We start from the raw sequence: 23,228 nt of genomic DNA, 5'->3' as shown, positions 1-23,228 counted from the left end.
CCCGCGCCCGCGCCCCCGCCCGCGCCCCCGCCCGCGCCCCCGCCCCCGCCCGGCGGCTCCCGCTCCGCGCGCGGGCACGCCGGCCAGGTTGCCATGGTTCCCGCGGGTCACGTGGGCGCGCTCCGACGCCCCCTCCCGCGCGGCGCGGCGCGGCGGGGGCGGGGCGGCCCGGGCGGGGGGCGGGGGCGCGGGGAGCCGGCGGCCGCGGCGGGAGCGGGAGGAGCCGGAGGTGCAGCCCGCCCTCCCGGGGCCGCGCTCGCTCAGCCGCCGCCGCCGCCGCCGCCGCACGGAGCCGCCGCCGCCGCCGCCGCCGGGCCAGCCGGGCCGCCGGGGCCCAGAGCGCCGCGCTCGCAGCCGGTAGCGCCGCCAGCGCCGTCCGCGCTCGCTCGGCGGCCGCGGGGCCGCAGGCCGGTCCGGGGAGGCGGCGAGGGCGGCGCCCGGGCGGCCGCCGCGGGGCCGGCAGGATGAGCATCGAGATCCCCGCGGGGCTGACGGAGCTGCTGCAGGGCTTCACGGTGGAGGTGCTCCGGCACCAGCCCGCGGACCTGCTGGACTTCGCGCTGCAGCACTTCACGCGCCTGCAGCAGGAGAACGAGCGCAGGGGCGCCGCGCGCTTCGGCCACGAGGCCAGGACCTGGGGGGACGCGGGCGCCGGCGCCGGGGGAGGCACCCCCAGCAAGGGGGTCAACTTCGCCGAGGAGCCCGCGCGCACCGACTCGGAGGACGCCGAGGAGGAGGAGGAGGAGGAGGCCGCGGACGCCGGCGCGTTCAACGGTGAGGACCCCCCCTCCCGGTCCCCGCAGCCCGCCTCCCCCCCCGCCGGGACCCCGCAGCTCCTCCCCAGCCCGCAGCTCGCCTACTACCCCCTCCGACCCCGCAGCCCGCCTCCTCCCCCCTCCGACCCCGCAGCCCGCCTCCTCCCCCCGCCCCCTCGGACCCCGCAGCTCCCCCACGGGACCCCGCAGCTCGCCTGTCCCGCCCCCTCCCCCCGCCCCCTCCGACCCCGCAGCTCCCCCCCGCCCCCACCCCGCAGCCGCCGCCTCCCATCCCCTGGACCCCGCAGCCCGCCTCCCGCACCCCGACCCCGCAGCTCGCCTCTCCCGCCTCCTCCCCCGCACCCCCCCATCGCCCCCCCCCCCGCAGCCATTCCGGGCTCCCCCCTCCGCGTGGCACCCTCCCCCGGAGCTGGGGCGCTGCAGGGGTCCGGGCTCTGGGAGCAGGTGCCGGGGCTCGCTCACGGCCGCTGCCGGGGGGGGGGGGGGGGGGGGCGTCGGACACACAACTTTGCCTGCGGTCGGACAGACGGCGCTGGACCGACCGACAGCCCGTGCGTGGGGGAGGCACCCTGGGCTGGTGCACGGAGCGTCGAGGAGGGCAGGCGAGGGGCGCCCGGCCGGGCTGGCCTTGCTGCCGGGAGCCGGCACCTTCACTGTGGGAGCGCGAAGCTGGGACTCCCTGGGGCAGGACACAGTTTATGACGGTAACTTTGACGTTCTGGGAAACAGAGTCCTCTCTTATTTCCCCGATTTACCAGGACCGCGCTGTGCTGTTTTTTGGACACGCAACAAAGGATCCTGCATTGCTTGCGACTCGTGGGGTCTTTGGAATGAGGAAACGGGCTAATGGTTTGCTTTTTATTTTAAACAAGTATTCAATGATTTGGTGCCTTAAAAAAAAAAAAAAAGTATGTGAAAAACACCGGTGGGAAGTTCTGAAAGCTTGTTGGTTGTCTTCAGAATGAAAAGCCAGTGAGTAATTGTAAGGACTGTGCCAGACACAAGCTAGAAAGAATGAATGAGAAAGAAAAAGGAGATTTTCTCAAATAGCTACTCCTAGCAAGTCCCACCCCTTCTGCTTACAACCCTCTTTCCCTAACACACACACACAGTTACAGCCTCCTGTGCCTACAGTACATGCCTAAATCCCCTCTTTATGGCATCCCAAGTTAAAATACCACGGTGTGCAAGTGTTTTTCTCTTTGTGGTGGAAGATAAACATGCATTTCGGCATTGCACCAGTCTGTATTTATTTACACTGCCTGTGGTTTGTGTGTCTGCAGTGTATTCCATAAAATGGAAATGTTCTAAAGTGTCATTTCCTTGAGTGTGTTCCTAGGAAGGTGTTTCCTTTCTTTGCAAATTTGTCGAAACCGTGTTTTAAAATTAATGTATTTTTAGCTCATCCGAAACAGTCACAAAACCCTGAATTAATAATAAGTATTCTTTGAAGATCCAAAGGAAAATTGTTACTTGAAAAATGTTCATCTTGGGCTTTTTCTTGTTTCCAGGGATAAGATGATCATAGTCTCAATTGTTCTTTTTGCACAAGAATTTAATCAGATGCTTAACTTGCTAGAAACAAGAAAAAGGTAAAAGCCGGCATATTTAAATAGAGGGGAAGGAGAAGCCAATAATGGATGACATAGAAAGGAGAGAAGCATCTAATACTCTTTTCTGCTCCTGACACATGCATGAACATACATATGTGAGCTTTGCACACACATATAGGAAAAAAAAAAAGGTTTTGTTTTCTAGGGTGGAGGAAACTAGGAACTAAGGGAGGTGGTAAAAAAAAAAAAAAAGCCAACAAAACCCTATATATGTTTAGTATGATTTATTGTTAGTATAACTAAAATACTTTCTTTGTAGTACAATTCTTTTGAAGTAGTTTGCATTGACGATTCTATTTTCTTTTTGCAACAATGTAGTTTGTACACAAAACAGATTTTATTTCCATTTTGTGTTGAATAAGCCATTAACTTCTAAACAGCAGGGATCATTTTATATGGTTTTATGTTCTCCAAGGCACCTTTATTGTAAAAATTACTCTCTGTGAGTTTTAATGAATACTCGTTAACCAGTTGCACTATTCATTTTCCCATCCTTATCCCCAAGGACTTTAAAACTTTTTGACTACAACCAAATACAATTCGACATTATGATATACATATATGCATATGCACTTAGAAAATATCTACTAGAATATCAACTATTTTATTTTTTTTAATATCAACTATTTTAATTAATTCTCTTATTACTATCTTTTAAGTATGTAAATTGTGTTTTAGTTTAGACCTTCAGTTTAAAAAAAACATTATAGGCTACCAGGGGTTGACAAACATTTTTGTAAAGAGCCATACAGTAGTAAATATTTTAGGCTCTGTGAGCACCGTATGGTCTCCATTGAATATTCTTTTTAAAAAAACACAAAAACATTTTAAACACATGTTTCCTTTGGAGGTTGGGGATGTACAAAATTGACCACAGACTAAGGCCATAGTTTGCTGGCCCCTGGCAGGAATTGGGGGAAAAAGTCAAATAGTGCCATTGGAAAACAAACAAACAGAAGTGAGCCTATCAATTTAATGTTTTGGTGCAAAAAATTGCCAAAATAAAAAGAACATCAGATCCTGGGCAATTCTCCTAGCATAGTAAAGCATAAGTATTAGAAGACAAGTCTTAATTTACTTGCACAAGTCTTAATTTACAGCACAAGACCAACTGGGTCACTAATTTCTTAAATGTTAGTATGCATGTCAGGGAGGTTTGATTCAAAAATGAGTATTACCTGGCATTGCTCCTGGCGAGCTTATTTGGATAGGTTGGGGTGGAACAAGGGACCCTTTCCTTGCCCTTTTTTTTTTTTTTAAGAGACATCCCAGGTCATTCTGATATCCATAGTTCCCTGATCACACTGTGAGAAACACTGATCAACAGATAGTGATGATGATAATGTCTTTGTCATATCAGCATTTTAAAAAGTGGCCACCATTTATTGACGTTTGGTATGTGCTGGGTATTATCTAAATGCTTTCATAATCAAATTCATAATCCCAGCTGTCCCTTGTCCAGTGTTTCACAGCTAGGCTGCTGCAAAACCGGAAATGAAACACAGGTGGGCCTGGCTCCATCCCTCTGCCCTTAACTCCCAGGTTTTATCTCTGGAAGGGGCTGGGCCAGCATCACTTGAGCATCCCCTTTGTATCACATCTGCGTGAGACCCTGTGTTTTCTCTGTAAGGCTCTGAAAAATGAACTTGCCTGGGGTTACACACAGGACTAGGAAGTATCAGAGTCTGGTTTCTTAACTTCCATCTGTCTGACCTGAGAGAGTTCATCCTAAAATGAAGTTTGTTCAGTGGACTGACTCACACAGATCAGGTTGTCCTGGTTATTTTTCCAGTAATGGTGATGAATTTGCATGGATTGGTTTGTACTCACTCTCGTGAATCCTTTTAAGACAAGTTATGGTATTTATGAGAGGTTGGGCAAATTTTTGACCAGGAGACTGTTGCTCATTTGACTCATGTAGGGATCAAGCATATAACCTTGACCTCAGTATGGTAGTGGAATCAAATAAGTGAGCCAGGGTCTGGTAGCTTGACCATGGATACAGCACCAGGCCATATGGTCAGACGGGTGAAGGTGGTCTTTACTTCCTGCCTTAACAAAGAATCCCTTTCTCTGCTGGTAGCTGTCCCATTTCTCTCCTGTTTTCAAATTTTATTACTTCTATTCCTTTCAGTTTGCTATAAATTCTGGTTAAAAGGGAAGTTCTCAAAGAAGCTATAGTGGAGACTGCCTCCGTCTTCCCCATCCAAGAGGTAGCAAATAAAGCATGACATGTTGCTTCTGAAAGGCTAGTGTCCCCAGGCTTAGAATGTATTAGAAGAATTAACAGCCGGCCAAAGAATTGGATCAGTACTGATTTGGAGTGGAATTAATGGTTTCGTGCAGGCATCATTGTGAGAGCTTGTGTTGCTCAATAATTTCTTCAGTGAAATTGCTGAAATTATAAAATGAAGTAAGTAAAATTCCCAAATACCCCTCTAAATTGACAAATGGTCAGAAAAAGATTAAATTACATGTGGGTTCATGAAGAGACATCAAACTGGAAGAAAAATAAATACTGTATATAAAATACACAGGAACTAATTTTCCGTATTGTGGAAGAAAAATCTAGAGTTCAAAGTGCGTACACATGCCAGACATTTAGACTATCTTATAAACGAGCATGTCAAAATATATAAATAGAAATTCACCATGGAGAAACTATGGTTTAATCCTTTTAATTCTGACCTCTGCCAAATCTTTGTTGGAGAATGTATGTACCTATGATTTTTTTTTTTAAACAATTTAAAGGGAGTATGGGTGAATTTATAAGAGATCCTTAAGATCACACAAAATAGTAGAAAGTTGGAGCTCCTGGTGGTGGCAGAGGGAGATTAAGAGAACAAATTTATTTCATGAGAAGAAATGGTTGAAGGAGCGTTTGAAAGAATATTCACACATCTAAGAGGTTTTCTTAGAGGATTATGAGCAAGTATTCCTTATCTCTGTATCTCTGACACAGAATCAGAAGCACTAAGCTTTGTTGTAACTTGAAGGATAGAGCCCAGAAGTTCACTTGTGTGAAGTGGTTTACGTGGTCTTCCTAAAATGAACTGGCAAAAGGAATCAGGGCAGTAGATATATTGGCTCCCTGATAATCTGGTGTGAAAATATTCTTCACTGGGCTCAAATTGGGAGTACAAAACACTTACCTGTTGACTTCTTGGTCTAACTGGTAGAAGAAACTTGTAGAGAGTAATTATTGTTTCATTGAATTGTTCCTTTGGCTGATTTATTAGGCCCACTTTTTTTTTTTTAACGATTTTGTTTACTTATTATTCATGACACACACACACACACACACACACACACACGGAGAGAGAGACTGACACAGGCAGAGGGAAAAGCAGGCAGGCTCCATGCAGAGAGCCCGACGTGGGACTCGATCCTGAGGTCTCCAGGATCACGCCTTGGGCTGAAGGCGGCCCTAAACCGCTGAGCCACCCGGGCTGCCCAATTAGGGTCCACTTTTATCTCTGTTTTTTTTACTTAAGAACCTGCTCTCTCTGGCTACTAGATGATTATGAGGCAAAGCAGCCAGTTGTTAGCTCTTCATCAACCTTTTCAGTGCATTTAATTGGTTTGAAAATGTTCACGAAAGACAACATTCATTTTCCTTCAGGGATGAAGCGCTGTGCTGGGCATATTGACATATTATCATGCTAATAGTCTTTATCTCCTAAGGTTGTTAGGGGATAAATGGATTAATATTTATAAGGGCCTCAGGACAGTGCACATAGCAAGCATGGTTTCCGTGTTAAGACAAATGATCTCATTAACATGAAATCTTAACAGAAGTGTAAACTTCTTGCAGAATAGCCATTTCATTGTTATTTTGTGGAAATGAATCTAGTGTTTGCACTTTTTAGAGAAATGAAGTAGGAAATGAGCTTACGTGGCATTTCCACTTAGGATTTAATGTGAAGTTATGTTGCACAGTAATAAAACCCACATCCTTTCAGCTCATAATTAGTAGCTAAGAGCTGCAGAATTTTATAATTAACGAGACTATATGGTCTTTGGCTATTAGAGATTTAGAAGTTTTTAATTTATATAGTAGTTTTGAATCCTCCTGAGATGGGAATTACATCATTCATGACAATGGCTAAACTGCTGAAGCCATTATTTTAGTTATGAGCATAAATCAATAATAGAGAAGATTTTAAAAATATTTTGAATTTAGATGGTAATTGTGATTTTCAAAGTAGGACAGTGAAGAACATTATTCATTTTAATAGTTAGTAACATAGGGATTGAAATTGGGAAGTCAAAGGACTTGAAATAGTGTCCTTTCTCAAATTCTTACCCATCTGTTAACTTCAGGCTTGGGGAAGAGGGTGAGAGGGAGGGAGAAGAGGGAAATAAAATCAGTTGGGACTTGTAGAAGATTCTTGGACTAATTTATCATTTGTCTGAAGACAGCATAGAATGAAAAAAACCTGAACAAAAAGAGAAGGGTACTTGAATTTGTCTGTCTTAAAAATCAAACTGTTCAACCATTACTGAATGTAAGACAGTTGTAAGTTTTCCATTTGAGGTTGTAGGTACAGTGATGTGCTGTGTCTGGGTGAGATGGAGTAAATATTTAATGGTTATTATTGTTGCAAATCCCATTCCATGGGTTCCAGTAAATTTCCAGCTGTCAAGATTTTGTTCTTCACTGCCTCAAAAAAAAAAAAAAAAAAAAAGCAAATGTGTTTCTTTTTCAACTGTTTAAATACCAACAAGAGACCTTTGAATTCCCCAATGAGAAGCTCATTTGTGACCCATTAAGAAAGTCAAGTAATGAGAGTAGTAGCAATAAGAGAAAGCCTATGGTGGAGGTTGGGATTCATTGAAGGAGATTGCCTGACCCCAGGGTCTATTTGAGTAGTGTCTATGGTCATAGGATACTGGAAGGGGCTGGGACCTGGGGTGGCCTTAAGAGAAGGAATGTATGAAAATTGAAGATTGAATACTGTGCTCCTTCACTCACTCATTTACTCCCTGCAGAAATATTGAGTGAGTGCCAACTCCTTTTTTTTTTTAAAGAAAAAAATTATTATTCTCTTAAGCTTATCCCCTCTGAGCTGAAGAAACAATCCTTTGTCAGATACTGTCTTCCAGATAGTATAGATAATCTATTTCATTTAAGAGATGGGGCAGCTGAGAGCCAGAGAAGGTCCTAGCCCCAACTTAGTTGATTTTGGTCTTCTCGTTCGTAAGGCTATCACTTACATTTTGTGTGCTCTCTATGTTAACTTATGTATAAATTCTTTGTCTTCCGTCAAGGTGATAGATAAGGTTTAAAAGACTAGGCTAATGAAAAGTACCTTAGTGTACAATTCAGAATTACCAAATTTTTGTTCTTTGATTTTTTTTTCCTTGCAGTGAAATCTATTACAGACTTTATTTTTATGTCAGTTGCTTAAGGACAGACAATGGGAAAGAAAACAGTGCGGTGATTTTTCTAAGTTGGGTGAATTATCACTGTGTTCTTGGTCCTGTTGTTATGGTCCTTCTGGTTTTATCCGTATCATTTAGGTATGAGTGAAATAGTCAAAATACCCCATATAAAAACCTCATTATGATGCCGATCACTATCTTTATTTTATGGGAGCGAGTTTTGTGTTTCGGAAATTCAAAATGACTCAGACTGTTCCATTATGTAATTATTTTGTGGAAAGAATTTGAGCTAAATTTTTTAGGTCATGGCTTATATGAAAACAAAACAATCTAAAAAAAATCAGAACTATAAACACAGTTGGTGTAACATTTATAAATGTTTCAGCAATAGGCACTGCCATGTGTAACTTAATATGTTTGGAAACTTAAAAAAAAAATCATTCCAGTTGCTGCTGTTTAAAAATGTTTCTGCATTTTAAAAAAAAGACAAAAGGTCAAAATATAAACACATGTTCCACATGAAAGTGAAGCCAAGAAGATATACTATATACAGTTATTCCCATATCCGTTTGGCTAGGGCCTGACATTGTTTAATTTACATTAGCTGTTCCAAGACAAAATAGTCCATGGGAGTGATATTGAGGGAATTTTTTTTATATATATATAAAAAAGAAGGCAAAAAGCTTCCATTTGTTTAAATACATTTCACATGGGTCCAAAAAAATCTTTCCAAAAGGTGAAGCTGAATTAAAACATGACTCAGCTGTTTCATTTCAGTTACTATAGAAAGCTGTTGTTTGTTAAATTTTACCCTTTGTATTTAATAATAAATAATTGGTAACATTTTTTGGCTGCTTAAGTGCCAGATATTGAACGGGGCCATTTATACACGTGCCATTTAGCCTTCTCCAAGTAAGTGATGGACTCAGGATCAGAACCTGACCTTGAGTTCAGATCCCATCTCCTTAATTGTGGCACACGTCAGTAACTTTTATAGCAGGAACATGGTTGAAAAGAACCGCATATCAAAAAATCAGCTCTCTACTTTTGCCTCTCAAAATTTACAATCCAGCTGAGTACTGATCTGTCGCTTTTATGATTTGTTTTCTCAGTTTCACTCAAATTAGCACTTGATGTGCTTTAGAAAGTTGATAAAGTATTTATTTTAGAAATGAACACCTGATAGATATACTGAGCTGTTTAATTCCCAAAACTTTTTGTGAAGTATGTGTACCCTCACTGGCAGAAGGAATTTGAGTATGCATTCCCAGTATGTCTTTATAAATGTTGTGATGTACCAGTATATTAACTTATTTCGTATATGATAAAGCACCCCACAGTATAAAGTTTGAAGAGAAGAAGTAACAGGTAATTGTAAACAAGTTCTAATTTTTTCCTGCATGCCAAAAGATTGCCCGATGCTCTGCTTTGGGGTGCATGAACCATTTTGCAGACCACAACTTGATAGTCTATTAATTTGTAAGGTGGCTATGATCAACTTTGCTTTCTGATTTAAGCTCCTTACATTATAAAAGAACTGCAGGTGGGTAGGTGTGCGCGCACACGTGTGTGTGTTTTAATAGACATTCGTTAGATAAGTTAATTGACTCAACAGGAGTTTGGTAGAATAAAGAGGAAAATCCTATCTTATAAAAAGGAAATAAGGTAAAATCCAGGCTTTTTCTTGTAAACCTGTATTCTTGTCTGCATCTTGAAGGCCAGCCTGCTTGTGCCCATGGTGCAAATTTTGGGGATGTGACAAAGAGAATCCTATCATATTATAGTTGTTAAGAATCACTAAATCATGGAAATGCCAATCAGAGTTAAAGAAAATCAAAATTTAAACAATTTAAAGAAATGCAATTTCATAGAGTATCTCAGGAGGGACAGCTCTGGAGATGATAGTTGATCATGAGGGAGACTTCAAGATTTCCTTTCTTATAAGTTTTGAGAAAGATGTGATATACTTGTATTACCTATTAAATAAATTTTAACTGTAAAAAGACGTGAAAGAAAGGCAGGTCTTTTGTAGATATCCACTAAATAGTAAATAAAACCATCTTTAGAGGCACAGGATGAGGTGCTCAGTGGATATATCCCTCACAAATATTCTTGGGTGAATTATTTTCTTGATTCCTAGTGCCCAGTCCTCTTTCCTTAATTTTCTGACAAATCCTCCTCTTTCTTCAGAGGTTGACTTACATTTCACCTTACCAGTAATCTTTTGTGAGATTCTCTGGTTGACATTAATGCTATCAGTCTGGCAGGATGAATATGTTGGATGTTAGCGGAAGCTTTGCAGATGGGAGGTGCCCTCACCACAGACAGGCAGGGGTATGTAGGTCTATGCTCTCTCCCTACAAAGCTTTCCTGCCCACAGTAGGTGCTCCACCGTATCTTAAATTAACCTCAGTTGAGTACTGGATGTGTAATAATTGTAAACGTCCTTAAATATATATTTCTAAAGTGATTGAAATTTTCTAAAGCATGTAAACATTTAAAATAGTCTCCTAATAATCCTTTACAGTATGCATTTGAAAATGTTTTCATGAAATGTAAAAGTGTTAGTCTATTTTCAGTTTCAGCTGTGTTTACACTTCATTATATTAAAAATGAGACTTTATTATATATTGGCCTGATATTTGGTCATTCTCCAAAATGCAAAGACACAGGTACACAGGCCTGTCTTGCTGGTAAGGATTTCAAGTAGAATGTTTCTTTTTTAAAAAAATTTAGTTTATTTTATTTTAGAGAGAGGGGGGAAGAGAAAGAGCAGTGGCAGGCAGGACAGAGGCAGAGGGAAGGAATCTCAAGCAGACTCCCTGCTGAACAGAGAGCCTGGTGTGGGGCTCTATCTCACAACCCTGACATCATGACCTGAGCCAAAATCAGGAGTTGACCGCTTAACAGACTGAGCCACACAAACACCCCTCTAATAGAATGTTTCTAATCGAGGACTCATTCTTTTTTTTTTTTTTTTTTAAGATTTTTTATTTATTCGTTTGAGAGAGACAGAGCACAAGCAGGGGGAGAGGCAGAGGGAGAAGGAAAAGCAGATTCCCCACTGAGCAGGGAGCCTGACATGGGAGGCTTGATCCCAGGACCTGGAGATCATGAGCTGAGTGGAAGGCAGCTGCTTGCCCATCTGAGCCACCCAGGCATCCCTTGAGGACACATTCTGACCCACCCAAACCTCCATGTCACTGCTTCTGCTTTACATGAGCCCCATGCTAAATCCTAAACTTGTCTATGGTCCTGAACGTGTTTTGTCCTTTTTCCCTTTATGCGTTTCGTCATCATTCCTACCGCCTGTGTTCCTACCACGAATCCTGCCTGCCCCGCAAGGCTCAGTTGCCCTTTGGCTTTTGCCCCAGCACCAGACAGAGATTCACATTGCCATGTCGGCCTACTTACCAGCCGTCTGACTTACATGGTCTTCAGGTACCTCCAAATAATTTTCTCCTAAACTGAAAATGTGATCTTTTGCCCCTCACTCCCTTCCTGTACTCCCATGTCATTCTTTTTTTTTTTTTTTTTTTAACTCCACTAATGTGAGAAACTTGGTCAGCCTCAGTTTATGGAAAACCAAATAGATTGTGTTTAGTTGCTGAAAATTTAAAGTAGTGATGTGAAAAATCAGAAACAATGGAAAGTGAAAAAAAAATAAGACTGACTTTGGCACGGATTCTGGATTTGACTCCTGGCTCTGCCGTTTATAGAGATGCCAAACTTTTGGCACCTTAAACACGTTACTTTACCATCTGTGTCTTAGCTTCCTACTCTGTGAAATGGGAATAACGATAGTCCCTACCAGAGAGGGTTGTCGTACGAATTAAATGAAGTTCACGGGGTTTGTCATCTACTCAGCATTGTATGTGGGCTTGGTGGAGAGCGCGGGCGAGCTTTAGGAATCAGTGAGAACATGGCACTTTTTAGAAATGAAGTTTGGAAATGTGAGAATCTAGAGATTGCATTCAAGGCAGCATAGTGATGGTACTTTTTGAAAAGAAAGTCATTAATGAAAAGTATAAAAGTAAAGTCTTTGAATTATTTAGCTAAGTGTTTCAGACCTTAACAAGCCCATGCTTCTTTAAATCTCGGCCCTTCTTGAATCCCATTTGAAATGCAAGGTAAATAGTCCGATTTAAAAAAAAAAATTTTTTTTAAAAAGCAATGGCATAAAGCTTTGCTCTGTTTTCACACCACCACCCCCCCCTTGGGAATCCGCATTTAACTAGCAGAATAAATAAATTCGTGTGTGCAGAAGCTCCCATGTTTATGGTTTCATTTAAGTTTTCGCAAGTCATTTTAAAACATCTTTAGGAAAATGTAGGTAGGAGTATTGAAAGTAGCCACTTTATTTAAATGAGGCAGATGCTTATAGTAAAAAATGAATATGTGCCTGAAATATAAATTGATTGGAAAAAATAGTTATATTAAATTGACAGCCTGTTGCCTTTTCCTCTTGTCATAATATTTATGAAAGTAGGTTCATGGTGGGACAAGTTTCTACCTCCTGGAAGTTTTACATTATGATGCAGTTTTATTCTGAAAACCTGGAGTTCTCTCCACTACACATTTTGCTATCTCGATATATTTTTAGAAGGGAAAAAAAAAGTCCTTTTGGATACCTTTGTTTTTACATGGAGCTGTCCATGGGTCTTTGATTTTTTTATTTGACTATCATTAATGACAGTTTATCGACAAGGCAGTATTAGGACTTTTGATTCATGATAAGTCTTAAAATAATTTCCTTGTAATCTCTTAAAAAGAATCCAAAAGGCATTTCAGTGTTTGGATTCTAATAAAAACTCATTTGTAAAAAGGGTATTTTAGGAAAAATATTTTGAGTACATTTGGCATCAAAAGGGTACAAAGTTTCAGTTAATATAAGATGAATGAGTTCTGGAGATCTGTACAGCATTCTGATGATGGCTACTGATGCTGTGTCATAGACTTGAAATTTGCTAAGAGTATAGATGTTAAATCTTTTTTTTTTTAAGATTTTATTTATTTATTCATGAGAGACAGAGAGAGAGAGAGAGAGAGAGAGAGAGAGAGAGAGAGAGAGAGAGAGAGACAGGCAGAGGGAGAAGCAGGCTCCATGCAGGGAGCCCGATGTGGGACTCGATCCTGGGTCTCCAGGATCACGTCCAGGGCTGAAGGCCGCACTAAACCACTGGGCCACTGGGGCTGCCCTAGTTGTTAAATTAAGTCTTGACACACACACAGTGGTAACTATGTAAAGATGATGGAGAAGTTATTTAGCTTGACTGTGGTGATCTTTTCACGAGGTATACATATATCAAAACATCAAGTTGTACATCTTAAATACATACAGTTTTTATATGTCAAAGATAATGAAGTTTAAAAAATAAAATGTGAATCAATCTGGTTGGGCTGATGGTGTCAGAGCATATTTGAGAGATTTTATCTGCCAAAACTAAGTAGAGCAGAACATTTTTTCCTTTTGTTTATTGTGAGATATTTTCAACATACAGAAAGGAACAGAGACTAAGTAAGGAATAAGGAACGCTCACATAAGCATTCTCCTAGCTTTAACAAATCTTAACATTTTACACTTGAGCTTTTTTTTAAGAAAATAGCACATGTGCTGCTGGAGTCCTTGTGTGTTCCTCTCTTCTCCCATTCTCTTAATGATCTTTTCCATAGATTACTACCACTGTGATAAATTTGTTTATATTTTTCTGTGCATGTTTTTGTATTGTTACTATATAAGCATTTATCCATAGAGATAGTGCTATTTGCTTTTTTTTTTTTTTTTTTTTTTTTTTTTTTTTGAGAGAGAGAGAGATTGCATACATGTGAGGCAGGAGAGGGGAAGAGAGAGAGGGAGAGAGAAAAAAGAATCCCAAGCAGGCTCCACAATCAGTGTGGAACCTGACACAGGGCTCCATATCAAGACCCTGACTGAGATCATGACCTGAGCCAAAATCAGGAGTCAGATGCTTAGTTGACTGAGCCACACAGGTGCCTCTGTTCGGCATATTTTCAGAGTTGGTATAAATTGTGCCACTTATAAGTGTTTCATTTGTGTAAATTATAATTTTCTACTTTTTGAGGATTGTTTTTGAGATGATGTTGCATTAATTCATGTAGCTTTAGTTCATTTATTTTAGACTGTTATGTAGTATACCTGTGTGTAAATAGAAGTTTTATCTATTCTTTGATAAATACTTTGGGTTTTTTCAGTTTATTGGAAACAAATTACAGTGCTATAGCAACATAGTATGTGTATGTGTCTGTGTATGTATGTGATGCAAATGTGCTAGAGTTTTATTTTTTATTTTTTTAAAGATTTTATTTATTCATGAGAGAGACACAGAGAGACAGAGACATAGGCAGAGAGAGAAGCAAGCTCCTTGCAGGGAGTCTGATGTGGGACTCAATCCCAGGTCCCCAGGACCACACCCTGGGCCAAAGGCAGACACCCAACCGCTGAGCCATCCAGGGATCCCCTGTGCTAGAGTTTTAAAGGTGGTTTTCAAAGTGTGGTAAGTGGACCCCTTGAAGGATCATTTCCCCTCCCAATCCTAGACCTTTTCAGGAAGTCTGTGGGGTGAAAACTGTAACAGCAGCAGCAACAATAACTATAACTATAACTATATATATATATATATTTACCTCTTTACCCCTCTCATTCTGTCATAAGCCTGTATAGTAAAGTGTTTCAGGGGGTACATGATGTATGATATTGTAACACATCTGAAGGTAGAAACAGATTTGAGAACCTAATTGTCTTCCATTATATTAGATTTGCAAAAATGTAAAACAAGGTCATTCTTTTTACTAAATTTGCTTGCTTGGGAAAATACAGTTATTTTCCATAAAAATATGTTATTTCTAAAGCTATGTAATTGTTTGTTATTGGTAGTTTTAGATGAAATATTTATCAATTTTAATTTCTAGTACAATAAATATCAATGGCTATAACCCATAAAAGCAAATAACTTTTAAGAGTGGACAGAGGTTTTGAGACCAAAAGGTTTGAGAACTGCTGCTCTAGGGTATATACCTAAGTGTGGAAAGACTGGTTGTTAGGGGTGTATAGCTAGCTGACTACACCTCATACTGCTGTTTTGCTCTGTAAAGTTCGTTGTACCACTTTACATTCTCAGCAGAGTCTAAGAGTTCCTGGTTCTCCACAGAATGTTCAAGCCAACATTTATCATTGTCAGATTTTAACAAGCTTTGCCAGTAGGGTGGATGTTACATCTCATTGTGAATTGAATTTGCTTTTTTCTGATTACTAATAACACTGAGCATCTTTTTATGTTCATTGACCATGTTTGTAGTTTCTCTTCTGAGGAGATTTTTTTTTTTTTTTGTTCTCTGCCATTTTTCTTATCTGAGTATGTTTTTCTTACGAATTTGTGGGAGTATTTCTTTCCTTTTTTCTTTACTTTCCTCCTTTCTTTTTCTTTCTTCTTCTTTTTTTAAATATTCTGGTTAGCAATCCTTTGTTGGTAACATACATTTGAAAAATCTTCTTCCAGTCTTGGATTGTCTTTTCATTTTGTTTATGGTAGTTTTGGTTGAATAGAATTTCTTAATTTTAAGTTTCTTAATTTCTAAATTTTTAAAAAGATTTTATTTATTTATTTCTGAAAGACAGAGAGAGAGAGAGGCAGAGGCACAGGGAGAGGGAGAAGCAGGCTCCATGCAGGGAACCCAACATGGGACTCGATCCCAGGTCTCCAGGATCAGGCCCCGGGCTGAAGGCAGCACTAAACCGCTGGGCCACTGGGGCTGCCCTTAATTTCTAAACTTTAAGTTCAGTTTCATGCTTAATATTTTAGTCCATTGATAATATATTTCAGTGTATGGTTTGAGATGGGAATTTCATTCATTTTATTTTTTTAAAACATGCATCATTTATTGACCTTTCCCTCCCACTGAATTTTATTTATTTATACGATTTATTTATTTATTTACTCATTAGAGACACACAGAGAGAGATAGAGGTAGAGATATAGGCAGAGGGAGAAGCAGGCTCCATGCAGGGAGCCGGATGCGGGACTCGATCCCAGGACCCTGGGATCACGACCTGAGCCAAAGGCAGATGCTCAACCACTGAGCCACCGAGGCATCCCTCCCCCCACTGATTTTTAAACATCAGTTTTCATATATACATGAAGGTACTTAACATGTCGGTTCTATTCTGTTGGCTTTCCTATCCTTTCATCAATGCCTCTTTACCTAATTAAGATTAATATGACTTTATAGGGTCTTGGTATATGATAAGGAGGATAGTCTCACCTTATTTTTTTCAGAATTGTTTATTCATAGGTTTTTATTATTCCATAGATCTTTTAGAATAAGCTTTAAGAAAACTTTATTGGGAGTTTTATTGGAATTCTACTTAATTTATAACAAATTTGGAGAGAAAAGACTTTTAATGGTATTGAGTCTTTGAGATAGGTTTGAGATATCCGGGAACATGGTATATCTCCCATTTATACAATCTTCATTTAATTTTCTCCATAAAGGATTTTCCTATCTTTTCTTAGTTTTGTTTCTAAGTAACTTACGATTTTTGTTCTTGCAACTAGGATTTTTTTTTCTATTATATATTCTATCATGTCATTACTAAAAATATATGATAGGAACTGTGAAAACTCAGTAGTGAAAAGCCCCTAAGGAAACTGAGTAAAAAGAATTGACTAGTTCAATGAAGAAGACATCAGAATGGTCAGTAAGCACATAGAATGGTGCTCGGTATTTTTAGTTATCAAGGATAGGAAAGTGAAAACCACAGTGAGACACTATTCAACACACACAAGAATGGCTAAAATAAGAAGACATTCCTTCTGTTGTCAAAGATGTGGAGTAACTAGAACTCACATATTGCCTGTGAGAGCATAAAATGGTACAAATGCTGTGGGTTTTTATAAAGTTAAACATTTCCCACCTATGACCCAGCAATCCCACTCTAGGCATTTACTCAAGAAAAATAAACACATATGTTCACAAAAAGGCTTGTATATAAATATTTATAGACACTTTATTCAAAATTGCCCAAACTGGAAACAACTCAAATGCCCATCAACAAAGAGAATGGGTAAACAAATTGTGGTATATTTATACAGTGATATGCCCTCAGCAATAAAAAAAAGAACAAACAATTGATCCTCTCAACAGCTAGCATGAACCACACGTTTATATGAAATTCAAAAAAAGGCAAAGCTAAACTGTAGTGATAGAGATCCTAAAAGTAGCTTCCAGTGGGATAGTGGGGATTGACTGTGTAAGGGGGCTTGTGGCACCTTCTCAGGGTGCTAGGAATGTGTATGTCCTTTTTTTTTTAAAAAAAAAAAAGGTTTTATGTTTAAATAATCTCTACACCCACCATGAGGCTTGAATTTACAAACCCTGAGATCAAGAGTTGCACATTCTATAGACTGAGCCAGCCAGGCAAAGTGTTTACATCTTGAATGGAATGTTGGCTACATATATGTATATATTTGTCAAAATTCATCAAATTGTGCATTTCATTGTAGGTCAGTTTCACCTTGATTTTTTAAAAATTGGAAACATGGATCTCTTGAAGTGATCTTTTCCACATTTTATTTAAGAAGTAGCATTGCTTTCTACACTGTCTTCTGAAATTTTTCATTATTTCTGTTGGACACTACTAACATCTGGGTTACATTTTCATAGGTTTAAATGATTGCTTTTTGCTACTTGTACAAAGAGCCAAAGGTTAGTCAAGCTCTACTGTTTCTAAGTCTATTTTATATTTTCAGCCAATATTGTATTTTATATTTTTTAATTTATTATTTTTATTATTTTTTAATGATAAACTTTGTTACATCTTAACACAATAAAAAACAAAGATGCATTCGCGAAAACCATGGCCAGGCATATCACAATCAAACCGTTGAAAATCAAAGATGAAAAAAATTATAAAAGCAGCCAGAAGAAAAATGATGCATTATTTACAGAGGAGCAATGATTCAAGACTGTGGATTTCTCCCAGTAGGAGTGTACCCGTGGAAAGGGGTTCGTGTATTAAGGTGCACTTCGGTGTTGCTATGCCATGTCTTTTGGGAAGTGTGTGTATGCCATCACTGAGCTCAATGTGAGGCAAGACACAGCAAGTGAATTCTATCACCATCTTCTGATCTGGAACAGGATTTTCAGGGCTTTGATCTGAACCTGACCCCTCTGGCCCCAGGAAAAACGAAGGCAGGCAGGAGCAGGTCTGTCTGAGGGGAAGCCTCCTGAGCTTTATGATTTATTTAATACGGAGATAGAGAATAAGCACAAGCAGGGGGAGGGGCAGAGGGAGAGGGAGAAGCGGGCTCCCTGCTGACCAGGTAGCCCTACGATGTGGGGCTCCATCCTAGGACCCGGAGATCATGACCTGAACCTGAAGGCAGGTGCTTAACCTACTGAGCCACCCAGGTGGCCCAATGGCCCAATTTGGCCACCCTGCCACAGCTATATTTTAATGTACAGGTTTCACAAATTTAGTACTTGTATGACTATCCCTTATGTTTGTCCAATATAATCATTAGATGTCAGGAAACACCCCTATTGCCTTAATTTCCTTTAGCACTATTCATTCAGTATTTGTTGAACCTAGTTTATTTCAAGCAGTGTTCTAGGCAGTGGGAGACAGCAGTGAAGCAGACAGACAAGGAGGGAAGGACCCTGCCCTCACAGAGCTTGCAGACTTGGTGAAGGGGGGGGTGGAGGAAGCTGACAAACTGTATCCTTCTGATTGGACCAGCCTTAATCCTATCCTGATTGATCTTCATTTCAAATCCCTTACACTTTTCTCAGTTACCTTTTCTGAGTCTGTTCTGTTGTGATTTTATAGATGTGTGACACTTCGAACTTTTGTAGCTTTAGGCTTTCCTAATATTAGTAGTCTAGTCTGGATTATTCACTCTTACCAACAGACCATTCGTTTCCACGAGTATGCCCTTTGCACATTATTTGAGCACGTAGGTTTAGAAGAGACAGTTAACAGGGCTGCCTGGTGGCTCAGGAAGGTGGAGCGTCCCACGCTTGATTTCGGCTCAGGTCATGATCTCAGAGTCTTGAGATCGACCCCCTCGTAGTGTTCTGGGCTGGGTGTGCAGCCTGCTGGAGACTGTAATCCTCCTCCTCCTGCCCCTCCTCGCCTCGCTCTTGAACCTGCATGTTCTTGTTTTTTTTTTTTTTTTTTTTAAAAAGAAGCAGCCATAAGAGACCATTTCAGTGTTCACAGAAGCAGAGATTGTATTTATGTAGCTTTGACAGTGGCCCATCTCATATCTTCTGTCCTGAGCCCACATTTTGGAATCCTAGAAGGGTTTGGGAACCTTTCGGCATTGTTACTGCCTCCACTCTCTGTGTCATTCTAGAAGTTTGGCAACCTCAGCTGAAGCTATTTTTTTCTGTTCCTAAGAAGGCATTCTGGGTAAAGTTCTCATGAATTAAAAAGTTGGAAATTGAGTTAATTTATAAGCAAAAGTAAGTAGGAGTGGTTTTCTTCCTAGTGTAATAGTCTATTTTATTGGTGTTTTAAAATATCAGTTATATTTTGAGGAGTTTGGGTTATGAATAGAAAGAACAAAAATGCACATTGTTTTAGTGGTCTTTCAAGCTGGTACTTTCTAAAAGCTCAAGTGTCTATATTTTGTCCAACTCTGCCCAGCCTCCAGCCAGGCTCCATATGTCTGGATGGGTTGGACACCTGACTTCATGCTGTATAATCAGAAAGGAAGAAAAAAATTGGTGCCCCAAATGCCTCCCTCTCCAACAGCTCCCATCATGTCTGATCACAAGTACTTTGAGGGTACGTGGCTCATAATCTGTGTCTCCTTGTGACCATGACTGGGGAGCTCTGGAGAGTACCCTCCAACTGTGGTTCTGTCTGAATCCAAGAGCCCCTCTAGCGGCTTAGTCCCAGTGGATTCTTGGAAACCATGCATCCATCTGGAAACAACCCAGAAGCTCCCAGAACGACAGCAACTAGAGCATCTGATTACTTACGAAGGTGGCCAAGGCTCATCCTCCTCTAACAAAAACATATAGAAAATAAATCATCTTTTTCTGTGTCAGGAATTAAATATGTATTAAAAAGTTTGAAATAGTGTCTGTTAGGTTAATTAGCAAAATATTTCAAGCTTTGTTGTTGTCTATTTGCTTTTCTGCTGTCAGTCTTTTTAAAAAAGTTAATTCTGGGGATCCCTGGGTGGCGCAGCGGTTTGGCGCCTGCCTTTGGCCCAGGGCGCGATCCTGGAGACCCGGGATCGAATCCCACGTCGGGCTCCCGGTGCAAGGAGCCTGCTTCTCCCTCTGCCTGTGTCTCTGCCTCTCTCTCTCTCTCTCTCTCTCTCTCTCTCTCTCTCTCTGTGACTATCATAAATAAATAAAAAAAAATTAAAAAAAGTTAATTCTTTATTGGTTCAAGAGTGAGGCTTCACTTTTAATTTTTGAAACACGAGCATGAGAGAATTTAATTCATTCTGAGCTACATGTTTACCGTGTCAAAAATAATTAGCTTAACATCGTCTCCATTTACATAATTTCTAGAATCTTTTATTTAGACAGTTAACAGATTCAGAAAATGTTTACTGCTGGAAAGGACAATAGGAGAAGAAAGATGCTAATTATTTGCTCAGCTCCAAGATTATTTTATACATTTCACTTCAGAGTATGTGAACACTATTCTGCTAAAGGTCCATTTCACTGATATGGCTCCAGTATAGACAGGGTCATTGTGTATATGTGTGTGTAATGAACACAGACAAAACTTCGGGCTCTTACTTCTTTAATTTAGCACTTCTTTCCCAGCATTATGCTCAGAGTTGCAAACTATATGCACTGCTAATCAACCTGGCTTGCTTTTTTGAAGACCAAGCTCATTGGCTCATGCTCCCCATGGACTGCTTTTGTTTTTACGGAATTTACGTGTTTTTGGTCTTCTATTGGATTTCTCACCCACCTGATTTTTTGGGTTCGGTCTCTTCAGTCATTGTGTTTGAAAATACCACCTCACGGGGATCCCTGGGTGGCTCAGCGGTTTAGCCCCTGCCTTCAGCCCAGGGCGTGATCCTGGAGACCCAGGATCCAGTCCCACGTCGGGCTCCCTGCATGGAGCCTGCTTCTCCCTCTGCCTGTGTCTCTGCCTCTCTCTCTCTCTCTCTGTGTGTCTATCATGAAAAAATAAAATCTTAAAAAAATAAAAAAATAAAAGAAAGTACCACCTCACTTGGTCAAGCTCCCCAGGGCCAAGGACTCTTCCGTGTCCAGTGCCCCCACATCCACACTCGGGAAAGCAAGTAAAATGAGTGAGACAAGGAGACTTGCTGTGTTTACTTCACAGTTTATTGATTCATGCTGCAGGTGTTCACTTAGCACCGCTCGTCTGCCAGGCACCGCGTTGGCTCGGGGCGTAAAGAGGTGAGAAGATAAGCAGGTCTCGCTGGCACCAGTGGGGGACCTGAGTCACTGCGTGGGAAGCTCTCTTCACTGCCAGGAATAGAGAGGCTCCTTCAGGCTTCCTCACATACTGGAGCATTCGTCTTGTAAGGACGCTCTGAGATTAAAGAAGGCTTGAATCCAGTAGACTTCTGGGGCTCCTGGGAGCAGAGGAGTTAAGACTCGGCTGGTGGAGTATAGCTTGGGAATGGAGAGGATCAGGGCACCGCTGGCCAGACAGGCATGGAGATACTCAGAGGAGCACAGGACTCTCAGTATCCCACTGGAATGGCTTTGGGAGAAAGTCAAACCTATGTAAATATTTCTGTGATTTTCCCTTGAGGATTCACTAAGATCTTGGGTATAAGGTATAGGACTTTAGTATATTCTTAGTATATTTAGAATATTTAGTATATTCTTAAATCACATTTGCTTGTTTCTTCAGGCAGATAATACATTTCCTGTGTTTTTCCTCCTGTATTCTCCTAGTCTGCAGTATTTTGTGTGTGTGTACGCGCGCGTGTAAGTAAATACACACAGAAAACCCACAGGGTAGGAAAATCTGAAGGTGGAAACCAAGAGTCTGGGAAAACTAAATTTGACTTGTCACATTTGAAAACATCATCTGTTAACCTTTCTTTGTGAACTTAGTATTGCTTCTTTATGTAGTGTATTCTGAAGATGATAATATGAAAATTGATCATATTAGCTCACAATAAACACTAATCTCTATTTGAATAGAAATTTAGAGTTTACAGGCACCTTCAAAGATTTTTTTTAAGTTCTTTAGTTTTTATTATGTTTTTTTTTTTGTTCTTTTCTGAAGTTCTTTTAAAATTCTTTCCTAATTCCCCCCACACACACCCCAAAAGGAGGCAGGCAGATCTTTTACTTTTCATATTTTGAGAGTTGAGAATTTAAGTCAAAGTTATACCATCTCCCAGGTTCCCTGACTCCAGTCGGTGGTCCTGCCCATGTGGCTGCCCTTGCTGCCAGTGGTATAGAATGTCACCAGTGTCCTTCCTCACCTTCATCCTGCTCCTCTAGTTCCTGAGAGAGAGAGCACCAGGCATACTGGAGCCAGATAGACATGGCTTTCTTTGTGGCAAGGCCTCCGCCCTGAATCACAGCCTTCTTCCCCATTTGGGTAGCTAGGCTAGAAAATCTAGAGAAATTGTGGAGGTTACTGTTAGCTTGCCAAACATTTGTTCATGGAACCCTTGTGCTTCAACCCTCCATAAGTGGGCATGGAGGGTTATGGATATAAGGGATGGCCTTCTTGGTAATTGTTGTCAAAACCCAGTGTTTGCCTTGATGGCTTCGTATCACTTGCCTGGTGCACCATCTCCGTAACTGGCGGATCCCACATCCCATTCACTGTTGGGAGGTGGAAATGATTGTCATGTGACCTTTCCACTCACAATTTAATTTTTGAGAGACACACACAGAGACAGAGGCAGAGACACAGGCAGAGGGAGGAGCAGGCTCCATGCAGGGACTCGATCCCGGTTCTCCAGGGTCACGACCTGGACTGAAGGTGGCGCTAAACCGCTGAGCCACCTGGGCTGCCCTCCACTCACAATTTAGAAGTTGATACAATTTCTAGCAAAAATATAAAGGAAAGTAACTTATAGTCAGTAAAATGTGTATCAGCAGGTGTGTATTTCAGTATGTTCACGGAGAAATAATGTAGTTAACAATTCTCCCACTTCCATGTGGGATCACTAAGAATATAAGAGCCGTGAGGCACCTGGGTGGCTCAGTGAGTTACATATCTGCCTTTGGATCACATCATGATCCTAGGTCCTGGGATCGAGTCCCAGGCTGGGCTCCCTGCTCTGTAGGGAGTCTGATTCTCCCTCTCTCTGCTGTTTCCCTTGCTCGCTCGCTCTCTCTCTCTGACAAATAAATAAAATCTCTTTTAAAAAAAAGAATATAAAAGCTGCAAATGTCATCTGATCAAGTGTATTGTACTGGCAGTTTAGATACCTTAAGTGGCTTTGCAGCAGTGACCTGA

The 23,228-nt window shown here is 41.1% G+C and overlaps 1 protein-coding gene across 1 annotated transcript in view; it reads left to right on the top strand.

Moving 5' to 3' along the window:
• Nucleotides 1–369: 369 nt before the first annotated feature.
• Nucleotides 370–23,228, top strand: part of PRKAR2B (protein kinase cAMP-dependent type II regulatory subunit beta) — a 90,394-nt gene continuing 67,535 nt past the window's right edge. Inside the window, exon 1 of the mRNA XM_055301228.1 lies at nucleotides 370–774. Coding sequence (XP_055157203.1) covers nucleotides 465–774 — 310 coding nt within the window. The 5' untranslated portion in view covers nucleotides 370–464. The remainder of the gene's footprint in view (nucleotides 775–23,228) is intronic.

This window comes from Nyctereutes procyonoides, unplaced genomic scaffold (genome assembly GCF_905146905.1).
Source record: "Nyctereutes procyonoides isolate TBG_1078 unplaced genomic scaffold, NYPRO_anot_genome, whole genome shotgun sequence".
NCBI classification, from domain to species: domain Eukaryota; kingdom Metazoa; phylum Chordata; class Mammalia; order Carnivora; family Canidae; genus Nyctereutes; species Nyctereutes procyonoides.
The sequence above is the reverse complement of the archived record's forward strand: the minus strand, read 5'-3'. Positions and strand labels throughout refer to the sequence as shown.